The 23,462-nt window shown below is 47.1% G+C and overlaps 1 protein-coding gene across 1 annotated transcript in view; it reads right to left on the minus strand.

Moving 5' to 3' along the window:
- Positions 1-23,462, minus strand: part of TMEM131 (transmembrane protein 131) — a 147,558-nt gene that overhangs the window by 12,218 nt on the left and 111,878 nt on the right. Inside the window, exons 32-35 of the mRNA XM_023761468.1 lie at positions 14,613-14,782; positions 11,468-11,595; positions 8,963-9,087; positions 8,631-8,780 (exon numbers count right to left, since the gene is read on the minus strand). Of these exons, the coding sequence (XP_023617236.1) occupies positions 8,631-8,780; positions 8,963-9,087; positions 11,468-11,595; positions 14,613-14,782 (573 nt within the window). The remainder of the gene's footprint in view (positions 1-8,630; positions 8,781-8,962; positions 9,088-11,467; positions 11,596-14,612; positions 14,783-23,462) is intronic.

Below are 23,462 nucleotides of genomic sequence, written 5' to 3' on the forward strand. Positions count from 1 at the left end.
CTATGACATACACTGACCACTAGGGGGCGGTGCGGAACAAAGGAAAGCCCCAGCTGGCAGCCAGGGAAGGGAGGCCCTGGCCGGCAGCCAGAAGGCCCTGATAGGCCCTGATCACGGGCCAGGCCTAGGGACCCTACCTGTGCACGAATTTCGTGCGCTGGGCCTCTAGTTATCAATAAACAGATAAGTGTTGGCAAGGATGTGAAGAAAAGGGAACCCTGTGTACTGTTGGTGAGCATGCAAGTTTGTGCAACCACTATGGAAGGTCCTCAAAAAATTAAAATTGAACTACCATATGACCCAGCAATTCTACTTCTGAGTATTTATTCTAGGAAACCCCAACATAAACTTGAAAAGATACATGCACTCCTATGTTCACTGCAGCATTACTTACGATAGCCAAGATAAGGAAACAACTAAGTGTTCATTGAAAGACAAATGGATAGAGAAGATGTGCTACATATATACAATGGACTAGTACTCAATCATAAAAAAGAATGAAATCTTGCCATTTGTGACAACATGGATGGACCTAGAGCAGGGGTCCTCAAACTACGGCCCGCGGGCACATGCAAATACAAATATTGTATTTGTTCCCATTTTGTTTTTTTACTTCAAAATAAGATATGTGCAGTGTGCATAGGAATTTGTTCATAGTTTTTTTTTAAACTATAGTCCGGCCCTCCAACGGTCTGAGGGACAGTGAACTGGCCCCCTGTTTAAAAAGTTTGAGGACCCCTGACCTAGAGGGTATTATGCTAAGTGAAATAAGTCAGAGAAAGACAAATACTATATGGTTTCACTTATATTTGGAATCTAAAAACTTGAATGAACAAACAAAACAAGCTGATAATACAGAGAACAAATTGATGGTTGCCAGATGCAAGGGGGTTTAGGGAATGGGTGAAAAAGGTGAACAAATCGGCGGTTATAAATAAACTAGGGGCCCGGTGCACGAAATTCGTGCACTGGGTGGGGGGGGGGTGTCCCTCAGCCCAGCCTGCCCCTTCTCACATACTGGGAGCCCTCAGGCGTTCACCCCCATCACCCTCCAATCGCAGGATTGGCCCCTTGCCCAGGCCTGATGCCTCTGCCAGAGGTGTCAGGCCTGGGCAGGGGACCCTCATTTCCCCCCGATCACTGGTTCTGCTCCCTGCCCAGGCCTGATGCCTCTGGCCCAGGCGTCAGGCCTGGGCAGGGGACCCCCAGCCCCCTCTGATCGCTGGCTCCGCCCCCCGCCCAGGCCTGATGCCTCGGCCAGAGGAGTTGACCCTCATCACCCTCCGATCGCCGATCACTGGATCGGTCCCTTGCCCAGGCCTGAGGCCTCCGGCAGAGGTGTCAGGCCTGGGCAGGGGACCCCCAGCTCCCACCATTCCTGGCTCCGCCCCTGCTACCCACGATCTCTGGCACCGCCCCTGCCAAGACCTAAGGCCTCTGGTGAAGGCATTAGTCCTGGGCAGGAGAACCCCAGCTCCCCGCGAGCTCCCGCTCTGCCTCTGCCTAAACCTAATGCCTCTGGCCAAGGCGTTAGGCCTGGGCAGGGGACCCCCAGCTGCTCACGATTGCTGACTCCGCCCCTGCCTAGACCTAACGCCTCTGGCCAAGGCCTTAGGCCTGGACAGGGGACCCCCAGCTCCCCGTGGTTGCAGGCTCCGCCCCTGCCTAGACCTAACGCCTCTGGCCAAGGCCTTAGGCCTGGACAGGGGACCCCCAGCTCCCCGTGGTTGCAGGCTCTGCCCCTGCCTGGACCTAACGCCTCTGGCCAAGGTGTTAGGCCTGGCAGGGGACCCCCAGCTGCCCAGGATCGCTGACTCTGCCCCTGCTCCCTGCGGATGGAGGCTACACCCCTGCCCAGGCCTAACGCCTTTGGCCAAGGCTTTAGGCCTGGGCAAGGGATCCCTAGCTCCCCGGACTGCCGGTTCCGTCCCTGCCCAGCTCCCATTGCTCGCTCCACCCCTGCTTCCCACTATCACTGGCCAGGGCGGCAAAGGCTCCTGGTTCTCTGATCACAGCTGGGGGGCAGGGGGAAAAGCGGCCCCCAGGGCCGCCTTTGCCCTACCCCCAGCTCTTAGCTCCCCCCTGGGTTTCCGATCACCGTCAGTGGCAGGGGGCTTCTTCCGTCCTTTCCCTTTTGCCTCCCAGCATTGTGCCTACATATGCAAATTAGCCGCCATCTTTGTTGGTGGTTAACCGCCATCTTGGCTGGCAGTTAATTTGCATATCACCCTGATTAGCCAATGGGAAGGGTAGCGGTCATACACTAATTACCATGTTTCTCTTTTATTAGATAGGATATTCCCATGTAAAGTACAGCATAGGGAATACAGTCAATATTGTAACTATGCATGGTATTAGAGGGGTATTATACTTACTGGGGTGATCACTTTATAAAAATTTCTAATTTGTACACCTGAAACTAATATAATACTGTATGTCAACTATAATTGAAAAATAAAAATGTTGTAAAAAATTTTTAAAAATAAGACAAAAGGAAGATCCCATTGCATCGCCATGTGTACCTGGGTGCTGGTCCAGGGACTGTGATACGGGGAAGCGTAAGGAAAGCGCTCTGGCCTCTCTGAATTCAGTCCATGGCTCCGTCTCTGAGGCTGCCCACTGACCTAGTTACGCTGGCACAACTGCACAGCCCCACTGCCCTCTTTTCTTATCTTTGTCCAAAACAGCTCTGCTCAGCTTGACGCTTTCCCCTTCGCCCTCCTGGCTGGCCTTTTGTGCCCCATGCAAGTCCTGTGTACAGTGAGGAGAGTGCTCTGCTCCCATTTCCTGTGAGGGCCTCACTTCCAGACTGAAGCCTGCTCTCACGGAGGCTCTACTTCCGTGTCATTCTCTCCTCCATAGGAGGCGTCTCCCTAGACCCCTAGGGCTCAGGGCCGAGATAAGGCTACACATGCCTTGGCTGTGTCAAGGCCCCCTTATGGCACCACCAAGCAAAGCACGCTTCTCTTGGAAGCCACTTTGTGACTGTTGCAGAGTTCTTCCTGACCCTCCTCAATGGTGCTGGCACCTTAGCACTGTCCTTATGCACCTCACCCACTGTCACCCTTGACCACATGGCTAATCCTTTCCCTCTTGTGCTGTGTTGTTTGCTGACCTGGCGCCCACACTCAGGGCCCATCTCCAACACCACCTCCTGCATGAACCCCACTTAAACCTCTCCACCCTCCTGCTCTCCTTGGAAGCCCCCACAGCAGTATGCCTCTCTGATATCACCTCTTCACTGCAGGTCCTTCAGTATCTGTACAATCGTTCTGACCCTTCCCTCGCCACCTCTTACACGACACATATTCTGACCTCAAACATCATTAGGAGTGACCTATCCCCTTGTAAACTGCCCACACCTGTACCCCTCACCTCAATTCCAAGTTCTTAGCCCTTATCCAAACTATGGAGGCTTCAATCACCCACTCTACATTTACATTCCCCCTCAACTTGAACAATCTTTTGCTTAACCTTGATTTTATCGTTAGTGCAAACAAGCCAAATGTGAGTTTATCCTAACCCTGTGGTGAGTGTACACAAGTCAGTCCTAAGACTGGCCCTCTCTTCATCCTAAATCCTACCATCAGTTCCCTGTCTATGCTTGTCTCTGTTGTCTTCTATAGTGGAATGTGGGTTCTCGAACTTAATTCATCCCAGAAGGCTGTTCGAGAAGTGATCTGTTCAAAAACATAATCCTTTTCTCTCATTAGAAATAATGTAAATTGAATTAATCCATTCCAGACCCCCAATGATTCCGTTTTAGCCTTTCTTATATACAGTACTTGTCTAATGTACTGTTTAATCTATAAGTAAACACTTCTTTTCTAAAATTTATCAAACCACCCCCTTACTAGCCTTGCTCCAAGGGTGTCTTTCAGGTCAGTATGCGGCATCATCGCATGTTCAGATATCACTGCCTCCAAAATGCTGTCACTGGCTAACTGCTTTTCTTTCTTCCTAACTCTTCAATTGCCTGTGATCATTGTTTCTTTCCCACCCTTAGCAACATCAGCACTCTTGATGGTCTTTTTGTTTTAAAATTGTATTACAAAAGCACTCTCTCCTTTCTTTATTGACCGAGAGATGCTTTTTGTTATAAAGGGTTGTCAGGTCTAGGAAAACTGAAGTTTGGTTCGACAATGAAGACATAGTTTTTGTGAACAACTTGGTTGAGAACTGAACTATTCGAGATGGGAGACGTTCGAGAGATGAGGTTAGACTGCATTTCAGGCAAGGACCTCTACCTTATTTTAGTAGACTATGCTGCTGTCATGACTGAATGCAGGGGAAATCTGAGAACAAGGTAAAAAAGCTAGTGAGGAAAATAATGAAATTTTCAAAGTAGGTTATTTATGCAAAAGATGTGAGTAAAGTAGAGAGTAAACTGAATTTTTAGAAAATGATTACACTATAACTGTATGAGAAACAAGACAGGTAAAGAAATGTGGAATTGCCCTGTTTGATGTGGCTCAGTTGGGGGTTGTGGCAGAGGCAGCTGATTGATATTTTACTCTCACATCACTGTTTCTCTCTCCCTCCCCCTCTCCCTAAAATCCTATCTAATAAAAGAGAAACATGGTAATTAGCGTACGACCGCTACCCTTCCCATTGGCTAATCAGCATATCCTTATGCAAATTAACTGTCAGCCAAGATGGTGGCCGGCAGCCCTGCACTGAAGCGAACAGGGAGGCTTGCTTGCTCCAGTGACTGCGGACTCCAACATTCCCCGCCTCACTTGCCGGCCTCTCAGCTGCAACTCTAAGCAACTATGTTGCAAATGTAGAAGCTAAACAAAACCCCAGAAACCTGCGTTAGTCAGCCGGGCTTCAGCCAGCCGGACCGCAACATTGTATCAAATACAGAAGGTAAAGGCCAGAAACCTGCTTTCAGCAGCGAGGCCTCAGAGCTAAAGCCGGCCCAGAATAGGAAAAAAAAAAAAAAAAAAGGAGCGGTTGGGAGCTTCAGTCAACCCACCAAGCCTGAAAACAGCCCTTAGCCCCTCATCCAGACTGGCCAGGCACCCCAGTAGGGACCCCCACCCTGATCCAGGACACCCTTCAGGGCAAACCAGCCGGCCCCCACCCGTGCACCAGGCCTCTATTCTATATAGTAAAAGGGTAATATGCCTCCCAGCACCGGGATCAGCGGAGCAGTGAGGCTCCCGGCACCGGGATCAGCGTGACAGGGGGCAGCACCCAAACCCCCTGATCACCCTGCGGCTCTGTGTGTGACAGGGGGTGGGGCCACAACCTCCCTATCTGCCCTGCTCTGTTCGTGACAGGGGAAGGCGCCCTAACCCCCTGATCAGCCCTGCTCTGTGCCTGATAGGGGGGAGCTCCCCAACCCCCTGATCGGCCCTGCTCTGCGCCTGATAGGGGGGAGCTCCCCAACCCCCTGATCGCCCTGTGGCTCTGTGTGTGACAGGGGGCGGGGCCACAACCTACCTATCTGCCCTGCTCTGTTCATGACAGGGGAAGGCACCCCAACCCCCTGATCAGCCCTGCTCTGTGGGTGATAGAGGGAAGCTCCCCAATCCCCTAATCGCCCTGAGGCTCTGTGTGTGACAGGGTGCAGCGCCCCAAACCCCCCCCCCCCACGGGCCCTGCTCTGTGTGTGACAGGGTAGAACCATAACCTCTCCATCGGCCCTGCCCTGAGTGTGACAGTGGCGGTGCCCCAACCCCCTGATCGGCCCTGCTCTGTGGGTGATAGAGGGCGGTGCCCCAACTCCCCTATCGGCCCTACTCTGTGCATGACAGGGTACGGAGCCCCAACCCCCCTGATGGGCCCTGCTCTGTGCGTGACAGGGGGCAGTGCCCCAACCCCCTGATCAGCCCTGCTCTGTGCGTGACAGGGGGTGGCGCCGCAACCTCCCTATCGACCCTGCCTTGAGTGTGACAGGGGGCAGTGCCCCAACCCCCCAATTGGCCCTACCCTGAGCGTGACTAGGGGTGGCATCACAACCTCCCGATCTGCCCTGCTCTGCGAATGACAGGGGGCGGCGCCCCAACTCCCCAATCGGCCCTGCTCTGAGCCCGACCAGGGGCTGCACCTAGGGATTGGGCCTGCCCTCTGCCACCCGGGAGCAGGCCAAAGCCAGCAGGTTGTTATCTCCTGAGGGGTCCCAGACTGCGAGAGGGCACAGGCCGGGCTGAGGGACCCCCTCTCCCCACCGAGTGCACAAATTTTTGTGCACCGGGCCTCTAGTCTATATATATAAAAGCCTAAGCCACCGGATGACAGCTATGACACACACTGACCACCAGGGGTCAGACGCTCAATGCAGGAGCTGCCCCCTGGTGGTCAGTGTGCTCCCATAGTGGAAGTGCCACTCAGTTGACAGATGGGCGCCAGATGCCAGGCTCACGGCTGGTGAACGCAGCTGTGGCGGCAGGTGCAGTGGGATGGGATGAGCGGGAGCAGTGCGGTGCCCAGCCTGAGCTCTGGCTCCTCCCTGGCCGCCTGCCGCTTCCCGCACTACTTTGTGCGGTGTGGGATCGACGCGAACAGCGGGTTGGAGCCTGATGAGCTGGCAGGTAAGGCCAGGCTGCGGTGGCACGGAGGTCCACTGATCCCTGCAGGCCAGACCGAGGGACCCCATTGGTGCACGAATCCATGCACTGGGCCTCTAGTCCCGGGTGCCTGTGGCCGGCCAGAGGAGGGAAGCCTGGGTCCCGGGTGCCTGTGGCCGGCCAGAGAAGGGAAGCCTGGGTCCCGAGGGAAACCTCATCCCAGGTGTGGGGGCCGAGGCACAGGTGGTTAGGGGTGATCAGGCCAGCAGGGGAGCAGTTAGGGGCGAGCAGGCTGGCAGGGGAGCAGTTAGGGGCGATCAGGCTGGCATGCAGAGGTGGTTAGGGGCGATCAGGCAGGCAGGCAGGCGAGTGGTTAGGAGCCAGCGTCCCAGATTAGAGAGGGTGCAGGCTGGGCTGAGGGACCGCCCACCCCTGTGCACGATTTTTGTGCACTGGGACTTTAGTAATAATAATAATAATTATTATTATTATTAAAAGTCTTACATTTGTAAAAATATATTCTAGAAAAGAAAAAAAGAAATGTGGAATTAATGTTCTCATAAAGAAGCAGTTGTTTGGAATGATTGCCCAATCCAAACAGGTCTTCCCATTTTGGACACTGGGCAGTGATGTGCTGGTGCACCAGCTTCTGGGAAACAAAGATCTGACTTGAATCATCTGCTATTTCTCTGGTTACACACATACTCTTATTACAGAAGGTAGGTAGTTATTAACAAAGAAAGGAGAGCTGCAGCCTCACAGACTCCCCAGAGGGACTTAATTCCCAACCAGGCAGCAAGACTAGCTTTCCAGTCTCCCCAGGAACAGCAGCCATACTGGGGGGAGGGAGAACCAGTAAGGGGGAGATTCCTCTGCTGAGGCATGTGCAGTAGCCAGATGACGAAGCAAAACTATGAGACGTGCGCAGTAGAAGCCAAAATAATGACTATAAATGGGGAGGACTCTAGCCTGGGAAAAGGATAGGATAGGACAAGGGCATGCAACCCCAGAAGGTCCAGGAAAGGGATTGGACAGGGGAGAGCCCAGCATAGCCCTGGAAAAACACTAGGAAACAGATTGGGTTGGATGGTTTGAAAGACAGCCGCTTGTTCCTGAAACCTAGAAAACATATGGAGGATTAGGGAGGCCCTAGGGGCAGCTGCTATTGAGCCTGCCCACACTCTACATTCCCAAGGGCATATTATTTCTTTCACCCCAATAAATCTTGCCACTACGCTTAAACTTCTCCCACGCACGTGCCCCTTGAAATTCTTTTCTCGTGACACCACGAGAACGCATTTTCTCTGGGAATACTCTCACCATGACCAATTAAACTACAACAATATAACAACTGGCAGACTATTTAACAACGGGCTTTTGCTGGTTGGTAGAAGCTGGCTCCAGCAAACCAAACACTGGGTCTCCTTTCAAAGTAATGTTCCGCCCTGGCCGGGTGGCTCAGTTGGTTGAAGTGTCGTCCCATGCATCAAAAAGTTGTGGGTTTGATCCCCGGTCGGGGCGTATATGTGTGAGAAATATGATGAAAACAGAAGTATGGCGAAAACGAGACTTGGAATACAGTTTCGAGGGTGTCCGTTTGTACAGGCACACCTGGGGTAAGGAACACAGCCTGTTTATTCAGTCCCTCCTCCAGGTCCTCATTGGCTGAGTACTATGGGGTCACCTGTTTCCTTATCCACCTCGTAGTCTTATTGTCTCCCATTGGGCCATTTAAAAAATTGGGCTGAGGTCTTTTCTAGTTGCCTCCACCTCCCCATCTAGCTGAGGCAGACACCTCGGGGGTTTCCACCATGATGCTGGCCCACGTTCCCGTTCCTTGCTCTTACATCTTCTTCCCTCCTCCCTACATTCTGTTTGCCCTGAGGAAATTCAGCAACTGTTTCCATCAAAAGCCGACCATGCTGGAGATGGATCACAGAGGCCCATTTCCTACATATGGGAAGCAATTGATAGGTGTTTCTCTCTTTCTCTTTCCCCTCCTCTCCCTCTAAAATCAGTAAGAACATATCCTTGGGTGAGAATAATAATAAAAAAAAGCAGCATGTTCCTGCTGAGTAGTCATGCCCACAGTGATTCCCAAGTGCCCATACTTACAGCTGCCAGGCTTGTGGACTGGCACGGAGTCCCACTCTGGTGGGGGAGAGTCTTTTTCACCCTCTGAGCTACTGGTGTTGCCTAGTTCTTGACTATTTGGGAGGAATTTCGCTAGGGCAGATGGTCTGTTATCCACTAATTTATTTGTACCTGCACAGAAAGGAGAAAAGAAAGTTGTTAATGAACGGTAACTCCTTTCTTTCAGTGACCCTTCTAATGAGGAGAGAACACAACCACAGCCTTTCACATGACTACTAACTACTCACAGGTCACTGGTAATTCACAACTAACAACTTTAATAGAAGTGTCTGTATGGACCATCAGGGAAATACCTTTTGGTTTCTGGGAATTCCGAGACTTGGAGCTGCTGGTCAGTGCAGTTGAAAGAGGGATCTTGGTTGGGAGGGTCCTCCGTTGTTTACTTTCCAATGGGGGAGGGTATGGTAGCTCTAAGCAACTGAAAAACAAGCATAGAGGAAAAAATTCAAGTTTGTCCCTTTGCTGTGGAGCGGAGGAGTCACTGACTACTCTACACTTTCAATGCATGTTTTATGAATCTGGCTCCTGAAGCATTATCTGCCCCATCCTGAGGCTGAGGCTGTGCAGAAGACAGCTCAGCACTTGCAGACACCTCTTAGAGCACCTGCCTCAGGTAATGTGCATAAAGCCATTAGCAGGAACTTGCCATTTGGGGGCTGTTGACTCTCTCCCTGCAGCTACAGTACTAGTGGGGTTCCTGAATATGGAGATTCAAGGTTCTGCTATTCAGAACTTTGAAGACATTTGTAGTAGAAACTATGGAATGAACCAGGCTGAGCTCCTGGGCTATCTATAAAGCTGCAGAGTAGAAGAACTGCTGTATTTGCCTAGGGTGAGTGGGAAGAGATGAACTGTCTTTATTCTTGAAATTCAGGAGTAAACCTAGACAAACATTTAAATACAATTTTTACTTAGAGTATACATGCTTTCTAAAAGGTTTAGCAGTAAGCTTAACATCATAAACACCTGTAACTAGGATAATTAATCAGCCCTGAACTTCCTGTCTGCCAAGGTGAAATGGGAGGCATGATGAACTATTTTAAATTTCCACAGCCTGACGGAAAAAAAACCACACAAAAAACCTTCAAGTCTGATGGGCAAGAAGCGATATCTAGGAGAAATGGATTGGGTAGATAGTGCATATAAACCAGCCTGTGAGCAATGGGACTAGGCTGGCCACAGCCCAGAGCCCAGTGGCCCCTTACGAGAATTCTTCCAAGCATCATCAGAAACCCCCACCATGCTCCTGGCGATGGCCGCAGAGCTGTCAGTTCAAGGCTGAGCTCATAGCTTGCTTTCCATTGAAAATCTGACCTGGACAGGCTACAATAGATATGTCTATGGCATTTCCTACTTAGTGCAACCCCTCGAGGTGTGCCACCATTCAGGACTCTCCGGCCACCTTCAGAATCCTTATGCACCACATGGCCTTCCTTCTGCTGTCACCCCAGTCCCCCTCCCAGAGGCAGCCAATCCACACAAATCTCAAAGGTCAGGATGGTTCAACCTTCCAGATTCAATGGCACACTCCTCCCAAAGTAAGCAGATGACAGAATAAAGTATCATCTCATAACCAAATAAATACATGCTAATGAAGGCTATTTACAAAAATGTTATAAGGTACTAGCTCAAAGATCATTTTATTTACCTGGTTTTGTTCTCTATATTTCACAAATTTTCTCTCAGAATTAGGTATTATATTTTGAATTAATAAAATGACTAAGCAAAAATCCAGTGAGTCTTAGTTAACCCAAAAGAGAATTAGGAAGGATAACAAACTGACATGAACAAATCCACCGTTTACGGGTAAGACTATTAATGCTACAGCTTTATAACTCTTCCGTCCTCCTTCCACTTGTGACAGGGTTATTTAAAAACTCCATCTTTTAAAATACCAAAAGCTCCCATGACATAGACATCCATGTGAATTATTTTTATGTAAGTGGTTTATAAATGTGGAGGAGGAGGGCTGTACTAAGTTAGGTTATTACATTTTCTCCCTAAGTGTAAAATGCTGAGAAACAATTAGAAAACAAAAGGATCAACAGCTGATATCTGAAATCAGGGTTTCCCTGGGCCTCCCTGGTTCTCTAGAAGCCCTAATTCCTTCCTGGCATCTCGGACCTGTAAGGGCCACAGGCCTGCTTCTGCAGGCTTGAAGCTAAAGAATGCCTGGGCCAGAGCTCTGCCATGCCACCCAATGCTCCACACTCCTTGATTTTTGTGACGTCGACTCCTGGGGTCTGGTAGGAGGGGCTGCAGGCAGAGACCGAGACATCCCTCTGGCTTTATCACGACTGACTTAGAGGAAAACAAATGCTTCAGCATTTAAGGATTTGGGTGTTCTGGCCTAGGGATGATATACAATTCCTATAATACTGATAATATTTAAAGAGTAATTTTTAATAAAGCAAATGTGAGGTAAAACTACAGGCTTAATATCAGACGATCAACTTTTTGCCTAATAAAAAATTTATTTCCAATCAGATAAAGATTCCAAAAGGAAGTGATAGTATATGCCTTTTAATGATATCTCTTTTTAAAAAATGTGTATATAGGGAGGGGCAAAAGTAGGTTTACAGGTGTGCGTATGTAAAACAGGTTTACAGGTGTGCGTATGTAAAACATACTCTGTTTCTGACATCAGGAGCATGGGCCGTTCAAAGCGAGAGGAATGCGATACAGCACAGGGCTTTCGTTGCAAGCACCTCCGAAGACCAAGCAAGCAAACACGTTACCTAGTTTTACCAGTAACTTCTCTTATTCTTTATTTCTCTGCACTCATTTCTTTTTCTCACCTGGTTTTCACATCTGTTGGGATTTCCTTTTTAACATTCAAAAGTTTTTTGCTTTTTTGTTTCACTTGAGACATTTCATTTTCATGTTTCTCGGGCATGGCTTGTTTTCCCTTTTGCTTTTCTGTATCCTGTAAAAAAAATGTACACTTAATTGCTGAGAAGGACTAATAAAAATAACTGATATAGTCTTATTTGAAGGTAGGGATACAAAACTGAAGATGCAGCAGATGTATATGTCCTATGTATAAAAACAATAAACTCCTTTCTTCAAATCTATTTTAAACATGTGGTTCTGTCAGTTTTTCAGCCTTTGACCTTTTATAAATGTATTGTTGTGAGTCTGAGTTATAAAGAGTGTGATTTTAATTTATACCCACATCCTGACAGAGGTGTGTGGTGGTACTGGCGGCAGAAAATTGACAGCTTCTTACTTTACAGACTTAGGGAGCAAAACCTTGCCTTTATTTACAAGAAAAGTTCAGCTGGGACTGTAATATAAACACTCTGGCAATGTGCTCAATGCTGAGCCAAGAACACAAGTTTCACGCCTATTCACTGAGTGTTCACAGTGACACTGCGACTGTCCATAGAGTCATGAGTTAATTTAACTGCTACTCACCATAAACGGGAGGGCTCACTCATTCACGTACTCAGCATTTACTGGTCACCTGCATGGTGCCAGGCAAGGGCTTACCAAGAGGGCCGAGGCCCTTCCCCCGAGTGCTGGGAGGTCCAGCAGGAGGGAGATACATATGGAAACGCTCACCGGCAAAGACTGTAGCACAGAAGAGCCGCTTCCCTCGCTCGCGTGTGGAGCCCAGACTGAAAAGGCCATGCCTACACTGCACCCTACAGCTGTGCTACTTGACTGGCTCAGCAACTGCCGTTTCGGGTCTATGACCAGGTACGTCTAGAAGCCACTCACACTTCTTTACAGTAACCTGACACTGGCGGTGTCCTAGCACCAACCGGGGGTCTTTCTCCTGGACATGGCATGTGTCTGCTCGGGTGCTGCTGAATTTGCCTGGGGAGTGGCACATGGACTGGGTGCATAACACACGTATAGTAGGACAATGTATATGACAGATACACAATTTTTAAAAATCTGGTTCTTCATCAAAGATTGTTTGAGATGCACTGAGACTAACAAGGGGACAGACAGGAGAGGGACATGCAGCAAAAGGGAACAGCTGTGGGTGGGGAGGTACAAGGACATGGGGAGTGACAGTCAACCCCACAGGGTCCAGCCTCACAGTGTGTGCTTATTAAGGAAGCCTGGATTTTATTTTTATTTATTTATTTTAAAAATATATTTTATTGATTTTTTTTTACAGAGAGGAAGGGAGAGGAATAGAGAGTTAGAAACATTGATGAGAGAGAAACATCGATCAGCTGCCTCCTGCACACCCTCTACTCAGGATGTGCCTGCAACCAAGGTACATGCCCTTGACCGGAATCCAACCTGGGACCCTTCAGTCCTCAGGCCGACGCTATATCCACTGAGCCAAACCAGTTAGGGCAGGAGCTTGGATTTTAAAAAGTCACACCAAGTCAACCGTTTAACTGTCAAGAGGAAATAACCAGAGAAAGGGCGGAACACCCTCTGCGTTCTTCAGGAAGCACTTCCTGAGCACCTGACTCGTCAAGAACATGGAGACTCAGCTCTCTGAGGACAAGAACTTGGTCTTTGTCCACCTGTTTCCCAAGCTCCCAGCCAAGAACATGGAGACTCAGCTCTCTCAGTACAGAATGTTGAATAAATGAGTAGGATACAGATGCAATCAACATAACACCTGGCGCTTAGGCACTCAGTACAGAATGTTGAATAAATGAGTAGGATACAGATGCAATCAACACATGCTTTTAAAATCTAATGGGGAAGAAATTACATGCAGCCGGCAAATGGGTCATTCACAAAGAAGGAAGAGCACAGGAACCCTAAGAGAGTGTTGGGCGGAATACACCAGAGCAGCGGGAGAGGGGAAGAGGCTTGGAGGCCGTGTCTGTAAGGACACAAATGACAGGGAACAACAGAGGTAAGAACTATGGCAGTGAGTGCAGTGAGAATGCTGGGAGTCGGGGTAGCTGGAGGGGTCACTGAGGAGAAATGCTGGAAAGGTGGACCAGTTGTGAAGAAAGTGTGTGCTGACGTGCCTGCCGAGTGCTCACTGCTGTCACTGAAACTGCTGGGTTCTGCTCTACGCCCGGCAGTCATGCGTTAGGAGATAAAGCACAAAGTCCAACACTCGCTACCCACTATGCTGAGGTGCACAGAGCACTGTGCAATGTGAGGGTGCAAAGGGGAAGGCAGCTAAGAAAAACAGTTACATATAAATGTTATTTAAAAATTAATATATGTAGATGACACTACTGGATATTTTTAAGAAATGGTTCCCTAGCCATTAGGTTAAAACTGAAAACAAACAAACAAACAAAAACACCCACAAAAAACTTCTGGTCTACAATAATGTCTATATTAGCATGTTTTACTTTTGAAATATAGCTATCTAAAAATAAGAATGCCAAAACAGAATTCCGCTTTACCTTTTCTGTGTACAGCTTGTACCTCAGACCCTCGGACACGTCACAACAGGTACCCCCCCCCCCCCCCCCCCCCCGTTTTCTAACGCCCACTGGGACCGGGCACTTTGCAGGGCTGCTCCTGAAGCTGGGAAATGAGGACCGAGGAAAGGCGGCCTCTCAATGGACTGGTGTGGGCGGAGCTCGCTCAGGCCCAATCTGGGGGACTGCCCACCTGTGTGGGCAGTGAACCTTCTGCTGAAACACGTGCCAGGAATGAGCTTTACAGGAAAAGACAGTCTAATTAAAATGAGAAAAATCCCTTCCATTTTCTTCTGATACTTATATTTGAAACAAGAATTCTAAAGTAGAAGGGTTGTTATCCAGATAGCCCCCTCACTTTTAAGCAGTGTTTCCAAACTTCTTACTATTTTACTTTGGTCAACATGCTTCCCCATGTCCTTCCCCGGGGGAAAGGAAAGACTTTTGTCCCAGAGCTGTGACCTCTTCCTGCTTAGACATCCCTGTGACCCTGCGCGCTAATCCTAGGAGCACGTGCTCACACTAACGGAACACGCTGGTCCTGCAGGAAGAACCCATGCTGAGCCCGCTGCGCCCTGCTCACCTCCTTCAGGAGAGGCTCTGTGTCGGGGTTGGAGGTCTCCGTGGTGGTGGAGGAGCTGTCGTCGTCAGCCAGCGAGTCTTTCAGCTCGTCATCCTGAGGCTTTCCCTTTCCCTTCTTCTCCTCTTGCTTCTTCGGTGCTTTACCCTTGCGCGAAAGAGGTTTTCCTTTCCCTGGTGATAAAAATCAAAGTAAAATTTCAAACTCTTCATTTTTTTAAAAAAGTATTTTTTTATTGTTTTCAGAGAGGAAGGGAGAGGGAGAGAGAGATAGAAACATCAATGATGACAGAGAATCATTGATTGGTTCCCTCCTGCCCCCCCCCCCCCCCATGGGGATCGAGCCCACAACCCAGTCATGTGCCCCTGACTGGAATTGAACCCAGGACCCTTCAGTCCACAGGCCAATGCTCTATCCACTGAGCCAAACCTGCTAGGGCCAAACTTTTATTTTTAAACAGCTTAGAATATTAAGCCATTAAAACTTTTTTAAAGCTTTATTAATAAAGCTTCTTTCACCCTAACCGGTTTGGCTCAGCGGATAGAGCATCGGCCTGCGGACTGAAGGGTCCCAGGTTCGATTCCGGTCAAGGGCATGTACCCCGGTTGCGGGCACAACCCCAGTAGGGGGCGTGCAAGAGGCAGCTGAATCGATGTTTCTCTCTCATCGATGTTTCTAACTCTCTATCCCTCTCCCTCTCCCCTCCTCTCTGTAAAAAATCAATAAAATATATATTTTTTTAAAAAAAGCTTCTTTCTCTACTTCATTCCTTAGAGAATTATTATTTACTAGAGGCCTGGTGCACGAATTCGTGCATGGGTGGAGTCCAGCCTGCCCGGTTGGGGCCAATAGGGATGGGCTGGCCGGGGGGAGGGGCTGTGGGAGGTTGAACTCCCCGTTGAGGGGACAATGTGCATATTAGCCTTTTATTATATAGGATTTGTAATTAAAGCTTTCCAAATCATGTTTGGCTTGTAGATTAGAATATTTTAAAAATCAACTTTAGGGCCTAATTTTTGTACAATAGGATGTACCCATTTTAAGTGTATAGTTCAATGAGTTTTGGTAAACTCAGTAGTTCTGACAATTCTGTATGTCTGTCTTGGAATACTTTTGTAGACCACAGAGGGCGATACAGCTTTGAAAAGTCACAGAAGTGAAAACCAGAGATCATTTTAAATCCATCTGGAGATGAAAGTCTATGGTGACAGGATGAGCAGCCCATGTGTTAGGTGAGGGGTGCCAAGAGCCCCGGCACAGAGGCATGCTGGTTGGGTCCAAATCCTGGCTCCTCCGTACCCAGCTGTGCAATGTTGACCTCTCATTTGTAAGCTGGGGAGGCAGGCCCTCCTGGAGTTGTACTGCAGAATCATGTGAGGCCCTTAGAACAGTGCCTGGCACACAGATACCTCATGATGTTACACATGGAGAGCATACAACACACCTACAGAAAGCCCATATTTGAAAAGATGTGGTGTTCCCAAGACAAATAAGAAATCAACCCATCACACATAACAGAGTGCCCATTGTCTCCCAGGCACTGTGCCACGTCCTGGGACGCAGCGGTGAGTACCAGCAGCACACTCCTGTCCTCCTGGAGCTTCGTTCCTGCCTGATTCAACCGTGGAGAGAAATCCCGGTTCCCGCAGCTTGGACTGTGCTGCAGGCAGGACCACCTGGGCGGACGGGCAGGCTGGGGAAAGCCATAGGAGCCCGAGCCACAGGCTAACCCATTCTGTACTCATCACTGCTAAATATACCCTTTTGACAATGGTGACTTAATACAGCATCTTTAAAGGCTATTTTATGGCCACTGTTAACAGGCGCCTGAGACTCAGACTTTGGCCTGTAGAACAGGTTGCAAACTATGGGCCATCAGCCAAATCTGACCGGTAGCCTGATCTCTAGGCCTTGTGAGCAGAGAATAATTTTTATATTCTTAAGGGTTTAAAAAACAAAACAAAACAAAGAAGCATATGTGACAAACAGTCTGTGGCACATCAAACCTCAAATAAGTACCATCGGGCCCTTTACAGAAAAAGCTGGCTGAGCCTGGCCTAGGAAAGCAGTAAGGCTCTGACTTTTAGAAACGCCACTTGGTCCTCTACTTTGCCACTGATTCTGGAGGTGCGACTGAAACCATTAACTGGGACATTAAGTCTCGAAAGAATTGGCCAGCTGTTTTAACTGTACCAGCCTCGGCCCACCCGGAACAGCGGGAGCGCCCCTCAGCCAGGGCAGAGGGAAGGCACGGTCCTGCCCTGGCCCCATGAGCCCCAGGACTCTGGATTTTGTAGGTTCAGTAGGTGATACTGAGTCCTTTAGTCTTCCCCATCTGACCAAGGTCAAGCCCTGATATGAATGTCCCACTTGCTGTTAGACCGTTTTATCATGACTAGGTTCACTGGATGAGAGGCTCTGTGTAGAAATAATCTGTATTTACAATAACCTGAAACCTCCTAATAAATAGGAAAGGGCTGAAAGTGATATATATATTTTTTCTTACTGCACTAAAATCTTGAAGCCAGGGCACACAAAAGAAGAAAATACTTAATAAATCACTAGTTAAGTTGAAAACTTGGGCACAAAATTATTTCATGAAAGAGTAGTTTATACTTTTTACCTACAAATTCATCTTTTTTAACCTGCTGCACTTGGCCTTCTGCCCCAGCACCTTAATGCTATTTTGAAAAGGTGAGCAATGACCCCTTAACTGTCAATGCCAATGACTCTAGCACTCCTCAGTCCACAGGCCTCTGTTCTCCTGGATGCCACGGAACGCTCCTCCCCGCCCTCTGTCCAGCCTCGTCCCCTCCCCTGGCACAGTGATTCTTCCGACCTCCATCGGTGCTGCTGTCCCCTAGAGATCTGATCTTGACACTTTTCTTTTCCCTTTATACCAGTAACCACCCTGGGGGCTCGCTTTAATTAATAAAATAACAAATAAAATAAAAAGGTATATGTCTCATTTACATTTAAAAGCAGAGTCCCCAAAAGCCACCGTGACCAAGCTGTGGCACATCCTCAGGCATACTAATTCTTGTCAAGTGTGCTCATTCTTTAGAACCATGAAGTGTTGTTTACTCTAAAAAGCTAACTAACCACACCTTTTCTCATGCAAAGAGGAGGCCCATCTGGCCTAAAAGCCATCCTCCCAAGTTCTATTCCAGCTTTCTTCTCAATGTGCCAAGGACTGGATTTCTCATTCTAGCATCCTGTCTGAGAAAAATGGGAGATTTACAAATGTTCACCACTGCCAGACCCCACTTCATCAGCAAGGAAACAGGAAACTAGCTATGGAAGCGGACAATGATCTGTCAAATTCCTGTATCACAGACAGACTCTAGGTATAATTATTTTGTATGATGCTGCCCTAAGTTAATTTACTGTAATTACAAACCCCCTGTTCTTAACATATAAGCAGTTTCCACTTTCCACTATTATAAAGTATAATGTATGTAAGATTATTTCCTGATATAAAATTTCCAGATATGAGCTCACAGGTTCAAAGGATGTGTGCATTATATTGTTTTTATGGCTTTGTCCTGCTTCAGAAAACGTGCTGCTTTCCATAATCTATGAACATACACTCTTTAACATAGCTACCACTATTATTTTCTTTATATAATCTATGAATCCTAGGCTATTGGTGCTTTTAGAAATATATACCAGTAATTTGCTTGCCTAAATTGGAGAGGGGCTGGGGGGGGGGGGGGAGAGGATACTCATTTGACAGGTGAAATTCTAGTCACCAACAATTATTTGGTTTTAAGTCCATTTACCACAGCAAATGAAAAGATTAAGCCTGCTAAAGACATGCCTCTTCTAATCAGCTAGGACAATTTCTGACATGTGGTTGGCCAGTGCTTATGTGACAAGCTCTCTGGATCTTGTCTTCATGTCCTGATTCCAGGAGGTAAGAAGAGGCCTGATGCACACCCCCCCCCCCCCCCCCCCCCCAAAAGGGTGGGCATTCTCATCCATTCACATGGGTAGATGGAAAAGCTAACCTGGGGTGCCTTCTGAAGCCCCAGCCCTTGATCTCCTATTCTCTCCTGCCATTCCCTGATGTGTAGCTTGTGAACATTGTGTCCTTGGGGAATCACCAATGTAATGCTCCCTTAGGAAGTATTTTTTAGTAGATCAGCTCTATGACCACTGTGAAAATTAATAAACAGTCTTTAATTTTAAAATTATGTTCTAGAACAGGGGGGGGGAACCTTTTTTCTGCCAACAGCCATTTAGATATTTATAACATAATTCATGGACCATACAAAATTATCAACTTAAACATTAGCCTGCTATATTTGGTCAAATATCTAATTAACTCACCCCTAATGCCTTGGCAGGGCCAGACCTTATATGGCCTGCAGGTCAGACGTTCCCTACCCATTCTAGATGAATAACCTTGAAAGTGAGAATGGTCCTATCCTTCGGGTTAGAGACTATCTCAGACAAAGGCAGCAAGGGATTCAGTTTTACTACTCAACTCTTTGCTTGTGGTAAGAAAGATAACATCCATTTATTTTATTCATTCCCTCAATAGGGGAAAAACACATTAGGTAACTTGATCTAATTTAAAAACTTTAACTATTAATATTACTATAAAAATTACCCTAAAATACATAAGTTCTATTACTGAGATAACAAGAAAAAGATTTCTGTGGAAGAAACTAATATACTGAAGACATGTTATTGTTTTATAACTCCAAATGCAAGCACTTTTTAAAAAAACTCCATCAAGAAAGTATAATCTTTTTGATAAATGGTGTTGGGAAAACTGGATATCCACTTGCAAAAGAATGAAATGGGACCCATATCTTACACCACTCACTAAAATTAAACCAAAATGGATTAAAGATTTTTTTGGTTTATGTTCTGCTTGTTCACTTATTTTGTTTTTTTTAAAGATTCAATTATTGATAGATACGTATTTATTGCCATTTTATTCATACTTTTTATCTTTTTTTCTTTCTCTTTTTTAAAGAAGACTCTTTAACATTTCATGTAATACTGGTTTGGTGGTGATGAACTCCTTTAGCTTTTTCTTGTCTGGGGAAATCTTTATATGTCTTTCATTTCTAAATGATAGCTTCGCTGGGTAGAGCAACATTGGTATTAGGCCCTTGCTTTTCATCATTTTGAGTATTCTTTGCCAATCTCTTCTGGCCTGCAAAGTTTCTGTTGAGAAATCAGCTGACAGTGATATGGGAGCTTCCTTGTAGGTAACAAACTGCTTTTTCTCTTGTGCTTTTAAGATTGTCTCTTTGTCTTTAACCTTTAGCATTTTAATTATGATGTGTCTTGGTGTGGGCTTCTTTGGGTCCATCTTGTTTTGGCCTCTGTGCACTTTCTGGATTTATATATCTATTTTCTTCACCAGGTTATGGAAGTTTTCTGTCATTATTTTTTCAAATAGGTTTCAATTACTTGCTTTCTCTCTTCTCCTTCCGGCACCCCTATTATGTGAATGTTGGCACGTTTGAAGTGGTCCCAGGGGCTCTTTACACTATCCTCACTATTTTTTTTTGGATTATTTCTTTTAGCTGTTTTGATTGGGTATTTTTTGCTTCCTTATATTACACATCGCTGATTTGATTTTAGGCTTCATCTTCTCTACTGTTGATTCCCTGTAACTTATTTTTCATTTCATTTAGTGTATCTTTCATTTTTGACTGGTTCTTTCTTATGGTTTTCATGATTTTAATGTTATTGACATTCTCCCTAAGTTCCTTGAGCATCCTTATAACCATGGTTTTGAACTCTATTAACTTAATTTAGTTTTTTTTTTTTTTTTTTTTGGTCCTTTCACTTAGGACTTATTTCTTTGTCTCCTCATTTTGGCTACTTTCCTGAGTTTGTTTCTATATATTAAGTAGAACTACTATATCTCCCAGGCTTCATATAGTGGCCTAATATAGTAAGTATCCTATAGCAGCGGTCGCCAACCTTTCAGACCTCATGGACCACCAGTGGTCTGTGGACCACCAGTTGGCAACCGCTGCTCCAAAGGTTTCCTTAAACCAGAGGTCACCAACCTTTCGGACATCACGGACCACCAGTGGTCCATAGATCACCGGTTGGTGACTGCTGTCCTATAGGGTCCAGTGGCACAGCCTCCCCATTCTCCAGGGCTGGGCTCTCTGGGTATATCACCCTCCATGTGGGCTTTGTACACCCTCCTGTTGTAGTTGAGCCTTGATTGCTGTTGGCACCTCAATAGGAGGAATTTACCCTCATGATGATCAACTTCGAGGACTGGCTGGAACCATGGTGGAGGATTAGCTGTGCAGGGCCCACCCATGGCACAGGACTTACTTCAGCAGGGCTCTGGTGCCCTCTGAGTTTGCCTCATGAGTGTGTTACTTGTGGAGGTGGTTGGGTGGGCCATAGACATGATCTGAAGCTGTCCACTGCGTGTATTGGCTCTGGGCCTCCTGGGAGGCATAGTCCAAGGTCAACTGCTGCCTGTGTTCTGTCCAGGGTCTCCAGGAATGATCTATAAAGCATTGTGCAGATGGTACTGCTACTAGAAGAACCCAGGAGAGGCCACCTGGTTACCAAGGTTACTGCTAATGCCAGGCCTGGGGCCACTTAGTGAGCGTTATGGGGCACAACAAACTCAGATGCTGCTTGTTTGAGAGATTTTAGGAAAGTCTGAAGCATGAGCCAAGACAGGTCATTTGTATGGAAAAGCTACTGGAAACAGCTTGGATGGGCCTGCAAGTTGGTGGAGTGGGGTCTCAGGGAATCAACAGGGCGGGTTGAACAATGTTAGCTAGGTTAATGAAGACTCAGATATGGCACCTGCCTGCTGTCTCTGTGGTGGGGAGGGACCAGAGAAGGAACAACGGCTTATGCCAGTACTTCTCTCTGGGAGAAAGCTGCCCCTCCAGCTCTCACCCTGATGCAGGACAATTCAGTTCCTCCCTCTGTAGCTTTGGTGCTTTTTGACCTGCTGCTCCAGTGCTGGAGCTTAGACAGAGTGAGTCTGAGTAAGTCCGTGCATGGGCCCTTTAAGAGGAACTGTTTTGGACTCCAGCAGCCCTCTGTCTCACAATCCCTGCTGGGTTTTAAAGCCAGAAGTTATAGGGACTTCTCTTTCTGGCTCTGGAACCCTGGGCTGGGACCCTTCACTCCTCAGGGACCTCCACTGCCGAGATATCCCTCCCGATATTTATCTACCACATGTGGGTGTGGGACTAACTCATTCACTGTCTCTGCCCCTGCTAGCAGTCTTTATGTGGCTTATTTTCTGTATTGTTGGTTGTAGGACTTTCATTTCAGCTATATTTCAGGCAGTTCTGACTGATGGTTGTTCTGTAGTTTAGTTGTAATTCTGATGTCCTAAATGCATGTACTTCTAAGAGGACTCCACATCACTGCGATAAGAAATTCTCTGTAAGAAAACTCCTGGACTGTGGGGACGTCAGGTTTCTTAGGGCTATGAGTTCCCTATTCCCTATGTAAACCAAAAGCAAACCTCCTTGGTACATTAGTGAGGGAGGTACTTAAATAGGCTAGGAGTAATGTGCATTGGAATGGCTGCCATAGGAAAGGAAGATGCAAAAGAGTTCAGGATATAAAGGATTAATGTAAGTACAGCTAGGCCATTTATTGCTTTTTACATTTGATTTTGGAAGTTACCTATTAGCCTACCTGTGTATGTATGTGTGACATGCAGACTTCTAAGATGGCTCCCAGGGACCTGACTTCCTGGTATATGTGTTCTTATGGAATTCTCTCTCCTGAACTGTGGGCTGGACCACACTGCTAATGACCAGAGTACTGCAGAAGTGATGGGATGTCACTTCCAAGAGTAGGTCACAAGATACAGACTTCTGTCCTGCCAGCTTATTTTCTCTCTTTCCTTCTTGCTTGCTCGCTCTGGGGAAGCCAACTGTTTTGAGCTGCTCTAAGGAGAGGACCCATGGCAGGCTGCTGGCCACATCCATTAAGGAACTGCAACCCTCAGTCCAACAGGCTGTGAAGAAATGAATCCTGCTATCAACCACCTGAGTGAGCTCGGAAGCAGATCCACCTTCAGCTGAATCTTATGATGACTTCAGTCCTGGCCAACACCTTGACTGCGGCTCTTTGAGAGCTGGAGAACCCAGTTGAGCTGCACCCCGATGCCTGACCCATAGGAACTATGAGAGAATCTTCTGTTACCATGCAAAAGATAACTAACAGAGTACGCAGAACTCCAAAGCAGGGGTCAGCAAACTTTTTCTGAAAGGGCTAGAACAGCCATGGGCAAACTACGGCCCGCAGGCCGGATCCGGCCCATTTGAAATGAAATAAAACTAAAAAAAAAAAAAAAGACCGTACCCTTTTATGTAATGATGTTTACTTTGAATTTATATTAGTTCACACAAACACTCCATCCATGCTTTTGTTCCGGCCCTCCGGTCCAGTTTAAGAACCCATTGTGGCCCTCGAGTCAAAAAGTTTGCCCACCCCTGGGCTAGACAGTAAATAGTTTCAGGTTTGTGGAGCCTATGGCTTCTGTTGCAGCTACTCAACTCTGTTGTTGCAGCACAAAAGCAGCCAAAGACAATATATAAACAAATGGGTATGGCTATGTGCCAATAAAACTTATTTTACAGCCCTGACTTGTTTGGCTCAGTGGATAGAGTATCAGCCTGTGGACTGAAGGGTCCCAAGTTCGATTCCGATCAAGGGCATGTACCTTGGTTGCGGGCACATCCCGGTGGGGGGGGTGTGCAGGAGGCAGCTGATCGATGTTTCTGTCTCATCGATGTGTCTAACTCTCTATCCCTCTCCCTTCCTCTCTGTAAAAAAAAAAATCAATAAAAATATTAAAACAAAACAAAAAACAAACTTATTTTA

This window comes from Myotis lucifugus, unplaced genomic scaffold (genome assembly GCF_000147115.1).
Source record: "Myotis lucifugus unplaced genomic scaffold, Myoluc2.0 scaffold_210, whole genome shotgun sequence".
NCBI lineage: Eukaryota > Metazoa > Chordata > Mammalia > Chiroptera > Vespertilionidae > Myotis > Myotis lucifugus.